Source organism: Saimiri boliviensis, chromosome 13, assembly GCF_048565385.1.
Source record: "Saimiri boliviensis isolate mSaiBol1 chromosome 13, mSaiBol1.pri, whole genome shotgun sequence".
NCBI classification, from domain to species: domain Eukaryota; kingdom Metazoa; phylum Chordata; class Mammalia; order Primates; family Cebidae; genus Saimiri; species Saimiri boliviensis.
In genome coordinates, this window is record NC_133461.1 from 29,914,745 (window position 1) to 29,932,528 (window position 17,784).

At 54.1% G+C, this 17,784-nt stretch overlaps 1 protein-coding gene across 6 annotated transcripts in view; it reads right to left on the reverse strand.

Annotated features, from left to right (window-relative positions):
* The window catches only part of CTIF (cap binding complex dependent translation initiation factor), a 322,760-nt gene that overhangs the window by 236,960 nt on the left and 68,016 nt on the right, over positions 1-17,784 (reverse strand). For all 6 annotated transcript variants that reach the window (XM_003926081.3, XM_003926082.3, XM_074383489.1 and 3 more), the window contains one exon: positions 5,013-5,220. In XM_003926081.3, the coding sequence (XP_003926130.2) occupies positions 5,013-5,192 (180 nt within the window). In that variant the 5' untranslated portion in view covers positions 5,193-5,220. The remainder of the gene's footprint in view (positions 1-5,012; positions 5,221-17,784) is intronic.

Genomic DNA, 17,784 nt, shown 5'->3' on the forward strand with positions numbered 1-17,784 from the left:
GATGTTGACCATGGGGGAGGGGTGTAATGTTAACCATGGGGGAGGGGTGTGATGTTGACCATGGGGGAGGGGTGTAAAGTTAATCATGGGGGAGGGGTGTGATGTTTTACATAAGGGGTGTGATGTTGAACATAAGGGAGGGGTGTGATGTTGAACATGGGGGCGGGGTGTAATGTTAACCATGGGGGAGGGGTGTGATGTTGACCATGGGGGAGGGGTGCAACGTTAACCATGGGGGAGGGGTGTGGTGTTAACCACGGGGGAGGGGTGTAATGTTAACCATGGGGGAAGGGTGTGATGTTGAACGTGGGGGAGGGGTGTAATGTTAACCATGGGGGAGGGGCGTGATGTTGACCGTGGGGGAGGGGTGTAGTGTTGAACATGGGGGAGGGGTGTGATGTTAACTATGGGGGAAGGGTGTGATGTTGAACATAAGGGAGGTGTGTGACGTTACACATAGGGGAGGGGTGTGGTGTTAAACATGGGTGAGGGGTGTGATGTTGAACATGTGGGAGGGGTGTGATGTTGAACATGGGGGAGGGGTGTGATGTTGAACATGGGGGAGGGGTGTGGTATTAAACATGGGGGAGGGGTGTGATGTTGAACACGGGGGAGGGGTGTGATGTTGAATATGGGGAGGGGTGTAATGTTAGCCGTGGGGGAGGGGTGTGATGTTGAACATGGGAGAGGGGTGTGGTGTTAAACATGAGGGAGGGGTGTGATGTTGAACATGGGGGAAGGGTATGGTGTTAAATATGGGGGAGGGGTATGGCGATAAATATGGCATCCAGAAAATGTTGGTAAACTTAAAACACACATTCTGTTGGTTATTCATCTAAGGGACTGGAAGACTGATCTATCTATCTACCTATCTCATCCCTCTATGATCTATGTATCATCTACCTGTCTGTCTATCCATCTGTCCATCCACCCCTCCATCCATCCTTCTTTTCTTTCCAGTTGTTACTGGGGAAGGATGAGAGGGACACACGTGTACAAACATCACGAGATATTTCCTCCCTGAGTGTCAACTGCCATTTCTCAGATCCTAACAAATTACATCACCAGCTGAAGAGCAACGTTCTTCTCCACTCACTCAGGTTTTCTCAAGGTTTCCAAGTTTCTTAACAAATTTCCTCCCCAGAAACATCAAAACACCACACAGACAGATGGGAACATTCCCTGAATGTTTCGTTTTTTTTTTTTTTTGGCTTCCATTTAAAGTAGTCATTAGATTAAAAAAAAAAAAAAAAAAGCCAAAGTGCTTTAGCAGAAATATTTCTCTGCATTAATAGAGGTTTTTTTTAAAGGTATCTTATGTAGACACAGCTAACCCCAGCCTTCCTGAGAGTTGCCCCAGCCATCCCTCCTCCAGAGTCAGTACCCCAGGTGTGTGTGTGTGACTGTGGGGAGCAGGGAGGCAGGGGTGAGATGGGGGCAAGATGGAAATGTCCGCCCCTCTGGTAGTCGGTAGGCAGGCAGATCCCAGAATCCTGCCAGGTGTCTGCATTCTTCAAGGGAACTCCAGAGCATGAAGTAAGTTTAGGGAATGCATCCAAATGTCCACCATACGTGTTCTCCACACCACACCTCACAACAGACATCGGTCTGAAAGCTCCTCCACAGCCTTGCCTTGCCCGCCACCCAGATGTGGGCATCCAAGCATAAGTCAGGCCCCACTGATCCCAAGAGCTGGAGCCAGAAGCACAGGGCCCAGACCGAAAGCCCTGGGAGGGCCCATCATTCCAAACTATGTCCCCGCTGGCTGCTCTGGACATAGAAATTCTACCCTCAGCCACGCATTCCTCTGGGATGAAGCTTCAAGGCTGCCTTGGCTCCTCCGGGTAGAGCATATTTCAGCTGGAGGAACCTTTGGAGGATGCCTGCTGCAGGCTGGATGCCACACAGTTGGAAGAGGCAGGCAGCCCACACTAAAGGGTACCATGCCAGCCCATGTGCCCATCCGCAGGCCTTGCTCCTGGGGAAGTCCGCTCTAGGGGCTTCCAGGGGACTGCAAGAGTGGGTTCACTTAGTTCTTGCCCTGGACAATCTAAAGAGGTTAATTTCCCTTATAATTTTCCAATCTATCCTAATCCTCCTCCTCCTTCCACTCCAGATCACAGTACTGTTAACTGTGCAATAAGGGTAGTTCATGCCAAAAAAAAGAGGTTATGCAAAGAAGTTAATGCACCACCAGACAAGACCCTCCTTGTAGTCAGCTGTAGACCTGCAGGGCACCCAGCTGCCACCTGCTCTCGCGCTCCTCGAGGGTTTCCCTGCATCGCAGCCAGCCTCGCCTGCATCCTTTCGTCCTTTCTGGGTGATTTCAAGATCCACGAAGATGGCATCTGAGCTTCATGACCCGCTCTCCTCCTGGCCTCTCCCTCGCCCCCACACACTCTTATGCTCACACCCAGCCCTCTCCTGACCCATGCCTGCATTCCTCCACCTCTGATTTCAAACACCGACTCCAGCACACACGCCACACGCCACCACCTTTCTAGCTCAGTCTCTCTGCTACCAGGATTCAAATTCTTTGGGTGGCCTCCAATCCACTGACTCTACTGCCTGTCAGCCTCCACCACCGCCTCGAGTGCCCACTCCCATCCTGGCCTGGCTCAGCATCCAGGTCACTCATCATTGATGTCACTCCAGGGTCTCCCGCATCCCTCTCTCCTCCACTGTACTCCCTGGAGAAACCTCCATCCTGGTTAAAGTCATCTCTGTAACTGCCTCTGCACCTTCGTGGATGCAAGCAGCTGGAGAAAACGCACAGCTGTGCTGCAGGGGTCATTTTAGATGCATGGCCGCACACCTGCAACTCCCTCCTGTTAACCGTGGATGAGCTGCTTAGGGCTGAGGACAGGCCAGGGCTCCAGCAACCCCTGACTTCTCCTTGGATCAAACACACAGGTCAATGCTCCTATTTTGACCTCATTTCCCCAAATACCACTCCATGTCTCTCCGCTTTACAGTTGAACTCCTCAAAAGAGCTGTGCTGTCCTCCTAGCCCATCCCATCCCAGGCCATCTCCTTCTGTTCCTTGAGTTGGACACAGGCAGGCGTCTGCCTTTACCACTCAGCGGAAACTCTCCGGTCATGGCCCCCTTGCTCAGCCAGCCATTCTCAGCCCCTTTTGCCTGTGCTGGCAGCAGCCACCGAGGCAGTCTCCCAACCCTGCTCCCTCGACGCCCCTCCCAGGCTCCAGCGCTCCCCGCAGTCTGGTGCCCTCCTGCCTCACTGGTCTCTCAAGTCACTGTTCCTCACATCCGTTCTTCCTCATGTGGGACCACTCGAGGGCTCAGGCCTTGCACCTCCTGATGACGCGGTCCCCATCATCCCTCTGACTCATCTCTGCAGCTCTCCCTCCCTCGCCTTCTGCTCCAGCACCCTGGCCTCCTGGCTGGACCTGGACTCTTCTTCCAGCCCAGACCTGGCACAGGCTGCTCCCTCCACCCAGATGCTCCTCTCCAGATATCTGCACTACTCACTCCTCCCTCCCCTCCGCGTCAGCTTCCGTGACTACACTACTTAAAACCGCAGGCCCCTCTGGCTCCTCCTCACTCTTCATTCCAACTTCCAGCTTGACTTGTCTCCATCGCAATGATCATCCACCAGCAGAATATACATTCCCTAAGGACAGGGCTTTTTTGCTCAATCCTAGATATGGGTCCTAGAACAGCAACTGGCACAGAACAGAAGCCTGTTAAACACTCACAGATTGAATAACAAATTGTAGGAAGACATTACTTGTGATTTTAGAACCTAGAGGACACTAAAGAAAGTTATGACACCTATTTCTTTTTCTCCCTCAGGGCTATCACACCTATTTCTTTTTCTGCCCTCTGTTTTCCAGTGGGGAAAGGGCATGGAATCACTGTGGCTTCAGCATTTCCTAGAGTGACTCCTGGTCTGAGTTCCAGGAAAGCCACAGGTTTGTTCTGGCTTCTACAAAGCTAGGGGTCCCACCAATAAGTGAGCCAGGTGGTTGGACTCAGCCTTTTTCCAAAGCAGGGTACACCCAGGTAGTTCACCTTCTGATTGCCCCAGGAGTCCCAGGCTTGGAGATGGGATAAGACACACAGAGGTGGATGCCTAGAACCCTGACACCAGATGACAAAGGGGACTCTCCTGTACATCCTTGCACAGGCACCACTGTTTCTCTGTAGCCTGTGTGCTTCTTACCATCTCTGGCCTTCCAGCATTCCCAAGGCAACAGCATAATCCCCATTTACCAGATGAGAAAACTCAACCCCATGCCCGAGGTCACATGGGCAGCTAGAAGCAAATCTGGAACCAACTCTTGAACAAAAATCTACTTATGGTACTAGGCAAAGATACATGTGATAGGGTCCCTGTCCTTAATGCATTCATACTTTATTTGGGAGAAGCTAAGACTTTCAAATCTCAGCCCACAATCTTTCAGATGAGTCCATCTCCCCTCCAAGGTCAGGGATACCACAGACAGAGGCAGGAGGGGCAGGACCAACCCGGGACTCTGACTGGAATGCCTTGCATGTCTCAGTATGTCTGGCATGCAGAGCCCTGGGGTGAGAAGCCTACGAGGCTCATTCTTTTGGCTGCCAACAACTGCTTGTACTTGAAATCAGAGAAAATATTCACAAGTGATAGTTCTTTGATGGTGTGCATTTCAGGTAAGTGAAACCTCCAGATCTCTTCTAGAACATAAGCTTATTGAGGACAGGAAGCAGCGTTCCACACATAATAGGTACTCAAGAGATATATGTTCAAAGACTCGTCGGTCTGGATGGTGCCCAAAGTCCCAGTGGAGAGGGAAGAGTGGAGATGGGTCAGAGGGGCTGGGTCCACAACCGGGGCACCTCCTTCCTGGATCCCAAAGCCCACCTGCCAGATTCTGGGTGCTCTACTGAGTGGAACCATTCACGCCTTGGCAGTCTAGCATCAGGCAACTGGATGCTGCCCAGAATTAGGGGCCCCTGCCTCACCCCTCAGAATTTGCCAGGCTCCCCTAACCCCGGGCCAGCGCTCACCTGGGAGATGTGGGACTGGGTCCTCTCGCTGTTGCCATCACCCTCCGTCTTGTCGGCCAGCAGCCCCTGCACCTGGTACTCCAGCACGTAGCTGTCGATGAAGCGCTCCAGCTCCTCGATCTCCTGGGAGCGGCTGCTCCCCGCCTCCGAGGAGGCCGATGCTGCAGAGGAGTTCTCCATCCCTCCAGCTCAGGGGCCTGGGCCGGGACTGGTGGGAAAGAGGACAGAGGACTCTGTGAGACGTTGCTGGAGGCGAGGACGATGCCCGCACCTGGGAAACACCCTCCGCTCCTGGAAGCATCTTCTTATCTATCACGGCGTTCTGTTCTCCCCACAACCCTGAGAAGTAAGTGCGGGGCTGGCTTGCCCTCAGCATCAAGGATGTGCTGTGTTCCCGCTGTGTGGGGTGGGAGACTGAGGCCCACGGAATGTAGGTCACTTGCCTGATCGGCCAGCACAGGCACTGTGCAGTGTCAGAGTTAGCGTCGACCTGGGCCTTAACGCCTGGGCAAAGCCAAAGATGAACTTGGCCTAAAGGCCAAGCCTCACTTCCTGACTCAGATTTAACAGAATCCACCACAACCCCGGATGAAATAGAACACAGACCTAAGGTGGACGGTGTACAGTGGGGCCAGCCCCAGACGCAACCCTCTGAGGGGCTTAGGTCCTCCAAGAAAATACCTGCTTATAAGGAGACGTTTTCTCCTTGGTCACCAGACTGTCCCCTACTTTAGTTGAAGCCTGTGGGCCATAACTTATAAGCAGGATTTTGCAGCCTTGCTCGGGTGCAGCTACTGGAACACACCTAGGATGAGTCTGCAGGAACGTGGCTGGTTTTCACTGGTAGAATGAGAAAGACTTGCTGCATTGTCTATGCTGATGTGGTCTCACCACAGACACTGCCTGGCCACCCTCACAGGGGCGTGGCTCACCCCATCCGCCCCCGGGCCCTCTCTTGGGGCAGCCTGGCATGGATGCCCAGCTGTTGCTGGAACACTGGTCCACCAACGGAACTGCAATCTCCAGAGCTGATGTGCTCAACCCAGCCTTGTAGGGGCCCTGGTCTGCTGGGACCTCCCCCCACTACCCTCTCCCTGCTACTTATCTCCTGAAGCTCACACCTGACCCACCTGGGAGCCAGGAAAGCTAGAACCTTCCTCATCTCCAGGCCAGGGGTCCTCCCCTTCCTCTGATGGGCTCCAGGCTAGACAAGAGGGGACTTTAGAGCCTGTCATATGCCTCGTTTATTATCTTGAGACCTATGATGTCCATGGAAGATCCTGATCTGCCAGAGGAAACAGAGCCTGCACATGCTTGTATTATCACAACTAGAACAGCCTTCTACCAAACCGCTGCCACACAAAACCACAGCGAGGACTTGAATCGTGCACACAGGGCTCTGAAGCCACAGAGAGCAGCGTCAATGCTGCTGCCAGTAATAAAGCGAGGCCCTAGCAGGTTTAATGGAGCATTTGAGTTTCAATACCTTGAACCTGAGAACCTTAACCCTGAGAACTTCTTTGGAACACAGTTATTTGCCAATAATCCAGGGTTTGGTGAGTGTTTTAACTGCAGCGGGTCCAGAGCAGGGCAAGGAATGGTGTGCTGGGTCCCAGAAATGCTGCTGAGACCATGAGTGTTGACTCCCCAACACCCTCACTGGCCTCTCAGGGGGTGAGGGAATGGCAGTGGGGGTGGGGGAGGTAAGAACTGCCGGGGGAGGGAGAACTGCCCTGCCACACACACATCTCCCCCGCTTTCCTGGCTTGTTTTTAGGCTTTGGTTGCTGCAAGGGCTCAGCCTCTCTCGGACCCCAGGCCTGCTGCAGGGAGCTCTGAGGTCCTCATGATCTTGCTCTGGGCCCCTAGGCTCGGTAGCCTTGGAGCTATGGGTCTATCCACCCATCCCAGAGGGAAGACTGGAGGTTTCAGGTCAAGGTGGCGCCCTTCTTAGAATGAGGGACGCAGATGTGGAGGCAGGGGTGGCGGTAGGTCTGCAGGGAGTCAGCTGGGACTGGGATATGCATATCTGGTGGCATGGGCCACAGGCAGGGGAATGGGAGGGCTATCCACTGCCTTTTCCTCCACCTGCCACCCAACCCCTACAGGACTCTACACCCTGCCCCCCACCGCACGCCACCCCCCGCACCACCAGCACCCACCTTACCCCTCCTGCTTCATGGCTGCCCATGCCTAAGTCATGCCCTGCTCCAGCCCTCTGGTCATTGTCTTGGGCACATGCCAGGGGTGGTAGACAGAATTCCAAGACAGTCTTGGGTATCACCCTCTCCTAGTTAATCGCCAGGAGTCTAGGTATTTTTGGGAAGGGATTTTGCAGACACAATTAAATCCCAAATTTGTTGACTTTAAGAGAGGGAGACTATTCAGGAAGGCCTGACCCAAGCACATGAGCCCATTAAACCTGGGACTAGAGCTCAGAGACAGCAGAAGAAGCCAGAGCTCCAAAGCCTGAGAGAGACTCAGTGAATGCACTGTTGCTGGCTTGAAGGAGGAGGGATACATGGTAAGGCATGTGGGTGGCCTCTAGCAGTTGAGAGCAATCCCCGGTCAGCAACTGTCAAGGAAGTGGGCGCCTCCATCCTAGAAGTGCAAGGAAGTAAATTCGCCCGGGAGCCAATGAGCTTGGGGGCAGACTTTTCCCCCAGAGCCTCCAGCCAAGAACACTTGGCTCACACCTTGACTTCAGTCTCAGGAGATGCTGTGGCAGACTTCTGACTTACAGAACTGTGAGACAGTGAATGGTATTGTTTCATGCTGCTATTTGTCGTAATCTTTTAGGAGGCAATAGAAATTGAACACAGGATGCTCTTTCCTGCCTCTGTGCCTTTGCTCACACCAAACCTGCCACCTGGAAGCACCTTCTCCTTTCCTCCACCTGCTAACTCTAGAGGTCCTTATATGTGCAGAATGCCAGAGCAGTGCCTTGGTCTCATGGCTGGCTACTAAGCAAAAGATTCACCCAGGCTTGGCTATGGGTGTGAATACTGCAATTTCTGCTAATAGTAGGACACTCGTCAGAGTGTCTGCTGTGCCTTTATCATGTCCCAGACACATCAGCACTTGATCTGCCTCCACTCACTTCATCTTTGCAGCAACCCCATGAGATTGGCATAATTATGCTACTTAGAAGAGAAAACAGAGGTTCAGAAAGATTAAATAACCTGGCCAAGTTCACACAGCAGAGCGCCAGGCCTGCACAACTACGCCTACACCCCACTGCTTTTCTCCATCCTGCCTCCTGGTAGCCTGCTCAGGCCCTCAGGCCACCTCCAGTTCCCCAGTCCCACAATTACTCTGCAGTGAGCAGTGAATTCTTTTTTTTTTTTTTTTTTTTTTTTTTTTGAGACGGAGTTTCGCTCTTGTTACCCAGGCTGGAGTGCAATGGCGCGATCTCGGCTCACCGCAACCTCCGCCTCCTGGGTTCAGGCAATTCTCCTGCCTCAGCCTCCTGAGTAGCTGGGATTACAGGCACGAGCCACCATGCCCAGCTAATTTTTTGTGTTTTTAGTAGAGACGGGGTTTCACCATGTTGACCAGGATGGTCTCGATCTCTCGACCTCGTGATCCACCCGCCTCAGCCTCCCAAAGTGCTGGGATTACAGGCTTGAGCCACCGCGCCCGGCTAGCAGTGAATTCTTTAACTGCTGCGTGTGCGCTTATTCCCCAGCTGGGCGCAGGTTCCGGAGAGCTGGCCCCATGCAGGCTCCGTGGCTGGTCCTGAGCAGCTGGCCTCCGCTGGATGGGAATAATACGGCTGACGTCCAGAGACGGCTGAAAAGGAGCCGCCTGCAGGAGAAGTCAATGCACAAGGCCACGCCCATTATTCTTCGAAGACTTCAGATCTTATCAAGGGCGTCCTGGCACACCTAACAGGTGCAGTCTGAGAACTAGGTTTTGCAGGAACTCTACATGGAGCCACTTCCAGGAGGATCAGTGCCAGGTTCTGCCTGCAGCAGAAGCCTCTGGCCAGCTCTGCGGGGCTCTCCCAGACATGGCCGAGTGTCTCAGGGCTGTGCCAGGGTCCCACGAGGGAACCTGGGCACAGTCATCACCCCAAACTCATAATAGTTGCTGAGAAAGGGGACAGGATTGAGACCCATCCCAAACCTGCAGGCTTTTGGTGCCCAGAGGAAGGAAGAGGACTCGCTCTGTGGGTGCCTCTGTGTTCTCACACCCTCTCCACAGTCCCTCTTACTCTAGTGTTTGCTGGCCAGCCAGACTGGCACAGGGTAGCCCAGCTGCACCTAACCTCAGCCGCCCTGAGGGCCTCCTGCCCAGGGGCTCCTCGGTAGTCATGAGACACCTGCAGGAAGCCCTCGACCCCTGGCACCTGCAACCTGGAAGTATGAGGAGCTAGCACCCCACGAGGCTGCGCTCAGTGGTCAAATACTCCCCTCTTTTGTGTCTCGGACAATTCCAGACATACTCCACGTGGTCCCTCCACAGCTCCGAGTGGGGTGAGCCCCAGCTGCCCACAGTGGTAGCCACATCTCTACCCCCAACCCTGACTTGCCGGCCCTCCCCTCCTTTTCACTCTCTCCCAGGGATTTCAGCTCCTCCAGGAACTCTTGTTCCAGGGAGAATGCATCACTTCCATTTTCCACGATGGGTCCCAGCAAGGGAGCAGGGAAGCCCCTGCTTCAGAAAAGCCGGGATCGTGCAAAGCAGAAAAGCCCTGAGCTTCACCTCACTCACAAGAGAAGAAGAAGGAGCAGAGAGAGGGAGAGAGTACTGCCCTCCTCTGCCGTTTCACCTCCACAGCTCACAGCCTGGAAGTTCAGCCAGGTACTAAGGCCCTGAAATTTGTTTTATTATGGTCAAATATACGCAACATAAAACAGCATTCAGCTGGATGTGGTGGTTTGTGCCTATAATCCCAGTGCTTTGGGAGGCTGAAGAGGGAGGGTCACTTGAAGCCAGAAATTTGAGAACACCCTAGGTAACATAGCAAGACCCCATCTTTCAAAAAAACTTTTTAAAAAATGAGCTGAGCATAGTTACACACACCTGTAGTCCCAGCTACTCAGGAGGCTGACACTGGAGGCTGCTTGAGCCCAGGAGATTGAGGTTACAGTGAGCTATGATTGTGCTCCTACACTCCAGGCTGGGCGACAGAGTGAGTTTCTGTCTGAAAGCAAAACAAACAAAACACCCGAAAACAAAACAATAAAAACCTTATCATCATAATCATTTTTGAGTACATAATTCAGCGGCTTTAAGTACATCCACAATGCTATGAACCATCATCACTATCTATTTCCAGAAGGTTTTTATCAACCCAAGCCAGACACTCTGTGCCCAGGCAACAATTAACTCCTCTTCCTCTCTTCCTAACCCCTAGTAACCACTGTCCCACCTTTTCTCTATGAATTCGCCTATTCTGGGTACCTCCTGTAAGAGGAATCATGCAGTATCTGTCCTTTTACGACTGATTTATTTCACTTAGCATAATGCTTTCAAGGTTTATCTGCACTGTAACATGTACCAGAACTTTATGCTCTTTATGGGGAATGAGACATCGTATCACATCATATCACAATAGGATACTGTATGTCTAGATCGCATTTTCTTTGTCCATTCATCCATCCATGGACATTTGGGTTGTTTGTACCTTTTGCTAATGTGAATAACGCTGCTTTGAACATGAGGGTATGAGGATCTGTCTGAGTCCCTGTTTATTCTTTGGGGTATCCACCTAGCAAAGTTCCAACACACTGGTAAGGCAAGAAGAGTATGGAGAAACAGGGCCGAGCTTTCTCTGGCTGGCAGAGATACAGGGCAAGGACGTCTCCTCCAGGCTTGTTTTGCTGCCTCTGTGCCTGAGCTTCAGGAGTTTCCGCCCGACTCAGTTTCTCATTCTCAGTAGGATCCAGATGGGAAATCCCCAAACAGCTGGGCTGCTGGCGAAGCTGAGACAGCCAGCCAGGAATTTATGTTTTAATGAACAGTGAAAGTGAAAAAAGAGGATGGAACCAGAGGAAGAAGGCAAAGGAGGCGAGGGAAGGTAGAAGAACACAAGAGACACGCCTGACTGCAGGCATCCAGGACGCAGAGCCGCGCCGCAGCTCGGGAACACTCCATGATCCTCTCCCGTCCGCTCCCCTCCTCTCCCCTCCTCTCCCGGCTCTGCCCGGATTCCCTGCCGGGTGATGGATGAGGAGGAACTAAAAGGCAAACAGCAGGAGTAGGAAAAATGCTGAGGCCGCGCTGTGCGGTAAAGGGCACTACAGGGGCGGGCTACCCTGCGCCTGCAGCTGGTGGCAAAGGCCGGTGTGGGCACGGCTTTCGGGAGGGCACAGAGGGCCCCAGCGGCATCAGGACCAGCCCCGGAGCTCCTTCGCCTGCGCTTCCCAGACAGGACCCAGGGCCAGGGCCGCCGAGCTTGGCCACGTCCGTGTCTGTCTGGGGAGAGGACGCACACAGGCTCTCTTCCTGGGGCTGCATCCCTGTGAAAGGCCACCGCGCCTCGGCCACCAGCCCAGGGATTCCCCACCTCCTGCTACAGCCAATCACAGTCCGTGCTTGTCACCACGGCCCAGTAAGCCTGGCTACTTTTAAGGACAAAAATGACAATCACCCATGTTCTTTGACAAAAAGGTGCCTCTCTCCACACTGGTGTTCCCTCCCCACCCTAGACCCAAACAAATTCCCTTTCCCCCTCCCCCTTCCCCCGCACACTCCTCCCCATCCCTTGCTGCTCTCAGCCCAGCACTCCGTAGCTTCCTGAGGAAGCCAGTGCTCTGGAAGGGGTTTCTGTGAACACCGTGGGGCAGCTGTGATGGTCTGGAGCCAGTCTTTCCCTCTACCCCCTGGCCCTTTGACCTTCAGAGGATAGGGGTCTGGAGGAGAAGGTAAGACTGACACTGGGAGTACCCACAGGCCAGAGACAACCAGTGGAGCCGTCCCAGCCTCTCAGTATCCTTTCTGCCCACCCAGCAACAAATGGCATTAGGAGCTATCAATTTAGCCAATCCTTTTCAGAACAGCCAGGCATTAGGGGCATTACCTCCTCCTCCAATCCTCAGGGGTGAGTTCAGTGACCTGCAAACCAGATGGGGTGCATCTGCTTTAAGGCCTACCGGCACTTCTCAGGGAAGCCATCATTTGAGGCCCGCACCAAGGCAGCACTGTACCCCACACTTCAGGCTCTTTCCTCTCCACCCCCAGCACCCAGCTCGCTGCAGCAGCACACCCTTCTGACACCCCACTGGGGAAGCCCAGGAAGACCCCAGAAGGGTGTGCAGCCTGGGCCCTCTGCGCTCTCCTGAAAGCTGTGCCCACACCGGCCCTCCCCACCAGCTGCCAAGGTGCAGCTTCCTGGCTCATTTTTGGCTTTTTGCTGCTGCAAAAAGTCCAGCCTCCCGTGGATCCCAGGCCCGCTGCAGGGGACCCAGGTGGTGCTGCAGGGGGCTTTCTTGGTGACTGTAAAACCAGCAGCCTTGGGGCTCAGGGGTCTGCCCACTCATCCCACCAGGACAGCAAGTCTGCACTGAGGGTGGCATCAGAGCTGTGGGGAGCATTGGGGCCCAGCATGTTGTCTCTGCTCTCTTGGTGCTAAATCCACTCATCGCATCTGCTGGCATCTTCACTCCACCTTCTGCGTGGCCACCTCCTAAGTCACCTGGTGCCGCACAGCACTGTGCTCCTGTGTCCTCTCCAGCAACGAGCTCCTGGTGACCATTATCAGCAGAGCTGGCTGCTGTGTTTCGGGCCCTGATCCCTTCCAGCCCCTCTCTCCTTCCCAGCCCCACACAGTGGTAGTGACACCTTCACCCAGAGTGCACGATCGGGATTATAATTCTCCTTTGTAGGCAGTCAGGTGGACCTCAGGGCAGGGCAGGGCAGGGCCAGCCCAGAGGCCACGCTGCCTGCTGGAGTGGGGAGGAAAGAGGCTGGGCTGCCCAGGACAGACGGAGGATGCCCATGGCTCTTGCCACGAAGCCATGGGATCCTGCTCACTGCCAACCTACCCCTCCCAGTCTGGCCCACACTCCACCTTCTGCATAGACAGGGCTCCAGCGAGAATGCCACTTCCCCAACAATCTGCTGCCCTCAAACTCTGGCCTGATAACTCAGCCATGTTGGTGTGTGCCAAAGAAAAGTGGGAGGAAGCAGAGGCCTCCATGTGCCGGAGCCCCAGGTCCCCAACCCCTGGGAAGTGGGAAAGTTGAGAAACGCATGAAGTCAAAGGCAGGTGACCTTGGAAACTGGCAACATTTTCTGTCTCAGGAGTCAAGGACATCCGATGTCCTCTAAATGCCTGACCCCCTATCACCACATCAAATTAACCCTTTTGTCACTCAAACATCCGACAGGGTGTTAGCTAGCACGGTGCTTCTCAGACTGCGGGGCTCAGCAATTTAGTGGGCTGCCAAACAAATTTCCTGGGTCATGATATCAGCATTAAAAAATGTATGACTAAATTGAAACTATCAGCACGTAACACACATTGTAACTATCATTTTGTGGGACTTTCGTTTCACCTACCCATGAAAAATGTATAGGCCACATAGAAGTGGCCGGGAGCCGTGCTTCCCAAACTTCAATGACTACGTGAATCACAGGGCATCTTGTTACAATGCAGATTCTGGTCCGAGGATGGGAGTTGCGGCCTGAGACTCAGCATTCCTAACAAGCTCCCAGGTGAGGCTACTGCTGCCAGTCAGAGAACTACACTCGCAATAGCCAAGATCTAGAAAACCTTGCACATCTCCTTTATCCATGGCTCAGACACACTTGCTCTGGCCACAGGGCTAGAAATGGGTCGAGTCCCCAGGCTGACCTTCTGGCCAGTCAGTCAGCTCCCTGGTGGAGGGATGCCTCCTCCTATGGCCCATTCTGGTCCCAGGGCAGAGCTCAGAATCAGCCACAACCTCCACAGGCCGAGTTATTATGCTTGGTGGACGCTGGGGCCACCACCTCCAGCCTGCACTCTCAGAGCCAGACGTGTGACAGCACCTGTTTACAGTCCTGCAACGCCCGGCATGGAGCTCAGCACATCAGCAGGTTGGAGGTGGCTCCTGATATCGGGGCTGCCTGACCTCAACAGCCCTTCAGCTGCTGCCATGCGGATGAGGACGCTGGGGCCTTGCGGGCTGAGGGGACAATGACGTCCTGGGAGCCACTCAGGTGCCTATGAATAGAGCCAGGCTGCAATGCAGGACCCAAACCCCCCGGTCCCTCAACAGCCTGCCTTCTCCAGAGACCCCTGCTGAGAGTCACCTCCCTTCCCCTAGTGACTGCCAAACTCTGTGGACCCCAAGTGTAGTCCTGGGTTGCAATCATCAACATGGCAGATATTCCTAAGTAACGGATGATACCGGAATCATCCCATTGTCCTCACACCCTCCTGAGCCCCCACCCTGTGCAGGGCCCTGGACCAAGCCCTGTGGTCCCTTCAGAACTTCACAGAAACAGTGGGGGCTTGTCCCTTACTCCTCTGTCCCCAAGAGCAGCTTCCACAAGTCACTGAGGAGCTGGACCAGTTTTCACGGGGCGAGCAGGGCATGGTTGGCCAGAAGGCAAAGGGCATGCCATGAATTCCTTCCTGCTCGGCAGGCTTGCAGGGCTGGCACCTGCAATGGGGGCTGAGACCGGAGGCCTTGGGGAGGGAGGAAGGGAGAGCAGCCCGCAAGGGTGCGAAGGGCAGGGGCCTCAGCCCCTCAGTGCCTCGCTAGATTACTGGCTCCCAAAGAGCCCTTCCTCTTGGAGGAAGAACACTGAGACAGCAGCCCACCTGGGCAGCTAGGCCCAGCCCAACAGGCAGGAGGACATCCAGGTGGGCTCTGCGAGGTGCCGCTCCTGCTTTATCCCTGGATGCCCGTTTCTAGGTCTTCCCCCAAGGCCCACAGAACCCCCACTGGCCTCTGGCACTGACCACTCACCTACTCCCTTGGCACCAAACCCAGGCTGCCTGGTGATACCTTCCCCTCCTCCTCTGCGCTGCTACCCAGCTCTTGCCCTGCTCTTGACATTTCTATTTTTTTGTTTTTTAATCTGGTATTGATAAGACTGCACGATCCTTGAGGGCCCTGCTCCATCCTATACCTGTTTCCACTGCAAGCCCAGAATGGGGAGACCAGCCTGTGGCTCCCTCAACCCTCCCACATCCTCCCCAGCACTGCCCTTCCCTGAGAGTGGGCCTCCTCAGCTCTTCCACCCACTGCCACCCGGCCCGGCTCTCCTCCAGCCCCGCTCCCAGCTCCTAGAATGTGTAAGCCAATGGATGCTGAGGGTTGACTTGCTCCAGCCCCACTCACCGCCAAGGGCACCCAGTCCCAGAACCAGGACTCCAACCTCTTCCCACAACATTCAACAGCCTCCTTGAGGCAATTCATCCCAACTAAGACATACTGAACACCTGCTGTATACCACATACAGAGCACCTGCTGTATACCATATCCTAGAGGCACCAGGGACAGGGATGTCACAGCTGAAACAAATCAAAGCTCTGCAGGGCCACCAAATAGCCGGACAGCCACATCCCTGGCTGGAGTCAGGTGGTCTCCTCACTGTCCCCACTCGTAAAACAAGGCGACATCATCCTTATAGGTCCTGAGTGTGGGTTCCCGTGCCGGCTAAATCACCTTTCAGCCGCACGGTGTTGAGTGAACTCTGGGGCTGCTTCCTCATGTTTAAAGTAGCCTGATGATGAAAGTGCCACCTCCTGAGGTGCTGTGAGAATCACGTGAGAGAATAAAGTGCTCATCACAGCCAGGCGTATGTCAAGCACTCAATGATCAGTTGCAATTATCACTCAACTTCACAACTGCTATAACCCACTGTCTTCTGCATTCTCTCCCACCTCTGCCTCTCCAAATCTCCCCCTTTCCCTCAAGGCCCACCTCCAGGCATACCTCCTCCATGAAGCCCTCCTTGACTACTCTGGCTATCAGTGGCCAGTGCTGTCTCCAAACCCCAGTTCTCTGCAGACCCCACCATTCTGTAAGGGCTCCCCATTCTGAACACCCTGAGCCATGCTTGGGCCTCAGTCTGGCTCTCTCCTGTATTCCAATCCCTGGGTTGACCTGTTTTGCCAACCTGCAGGAACTCACAGAAATCCATTCTCTCTTCTGTGGACTATAAAGGTAGATGGGTGGGCCCCACCACCAGCTGTCAAAAGCTTCTGGGTTTATCGGCCAAGAGTGAAAAGTAACTTGGAGCATGCTGGGAAGGGAGAGCAATAGTGCCCTGCTCTGAGCCCAGGGATGTATCCACAAGCACCTTGGGTTAAGGCCAGAAAGGGTGTCCCAGCATGGCGGTAGCCGTGCTCCAGGCCTTCCTTCTCAGGCAACGCTCTCTCTCTGGCATCTCTCTTGGGGTAACCAGGGTCCCCAGTCAGCTTTCTCCATCTTGGCAGCAGCTTCCTGAACTAGAGCCCAGCTGCAGCAGGGACGGTACCCAGCTGTTTGCAGAGCTTGGTGGGGGTGTCGGCAGCCCAGAACAGCCTCTGACACCCTAGGACTCAGCAGGCTGTGGTCCTGCAGGTCTGTCCAGGCGGTCTTGGGCAGAACTGGCTCGTGTTCGAGAACGGCATGTCTTTCTTGACGACAGCTCAGGCCCACCTCTTAGATGCTACCTTGACTGGCCCAGCTCGCAGACTCCTCAGAACTCACAGCAGCCACTCACTGGGCCCTTGGGCCTCCCTGCCTGCCCCGTTCCCCCACCCGCCACTTTGGAAAACTGCCTTGCCCTGCAAGAAGCACAGGCACAAAGCAGAGATTGCTACCGCCTGTACGGGGGCCACGTATGGACCACGGTGTGTTCTGGTTAGTCAGCTAGACATTTTTAGAATATTTGAGCCAACATTTATAAATCAAAATATTTCATGTAAAAATCCACATTTCTGACTTTTCTTGAAAAAAGCTGGATGATTAGGCAACACTGGCCCACCCTCCCACACTGTAACCATCAGCTAGAGCTAAGACGTGCTGACCCTGCAGACCAGGCACTCAACCCCAGTTCTCCACAGACCCCCACACTCCCTAGTGCCTCTCCGCTTCCCACACCATCACTCGCACCTGGCTCCCTCACTCACACATTACCTGCCTGGCCCCTATAAGGCATCTGAGTCTGAGAGCGCTCTGCAAAAGAGCAATTAACTGGAAGTCGTCTATGACTACAAACTTGAGGGGTCCCCCTAAGAACTTAGAAATAAATCAAGAAGAATTTATGGAGTTACACTGTGAAATCAATCCATGATAATCCAAAACAGAAATATGCAAGGTCATTGCAAAGAGAAAGAAAGAAAGGCTCCAAATCAGCAGGACTCAACCATAACCTGGCTCAAGTAGCCACAGCTATTATAGGAAGATGGTGTCACTCAGCAGAAACTGGGCTGTGCTGGAAGCAAAGAAAACATCAACCACAGAAGGCACTGCACACCCAAGCTCCTCCTAGGGACGGGGTGACCCTGCTCAGTGTCTCAAGGGAGGAAAGGAGGACCCAGGGACGTCCCACTGTTCCTGTAATGCCCTGACTGCCCTCCAGCTCAGCTCTGATGTGAGCTGAGTGGCTGCCTCCTTCCCCAGCTAAACCATGAGCTCCTAGAGGCTGAGGACCTGTCTGCTCCTCTCCTTGGACCCTGGGAGCCTGAGCTGAGCTCACCATAGACATTCAGTTCCTCCTCGAAAGTTTCATGATGGATTCCCAGAAAGTAGAAAATGGTCAGCAGCAGGTGTCGAATGCTCTGCTTGCCTTGGTATTAGCAGACAGACAGTGGCTGGCTGCTGATGGGCAGAGATGGGTGGCAC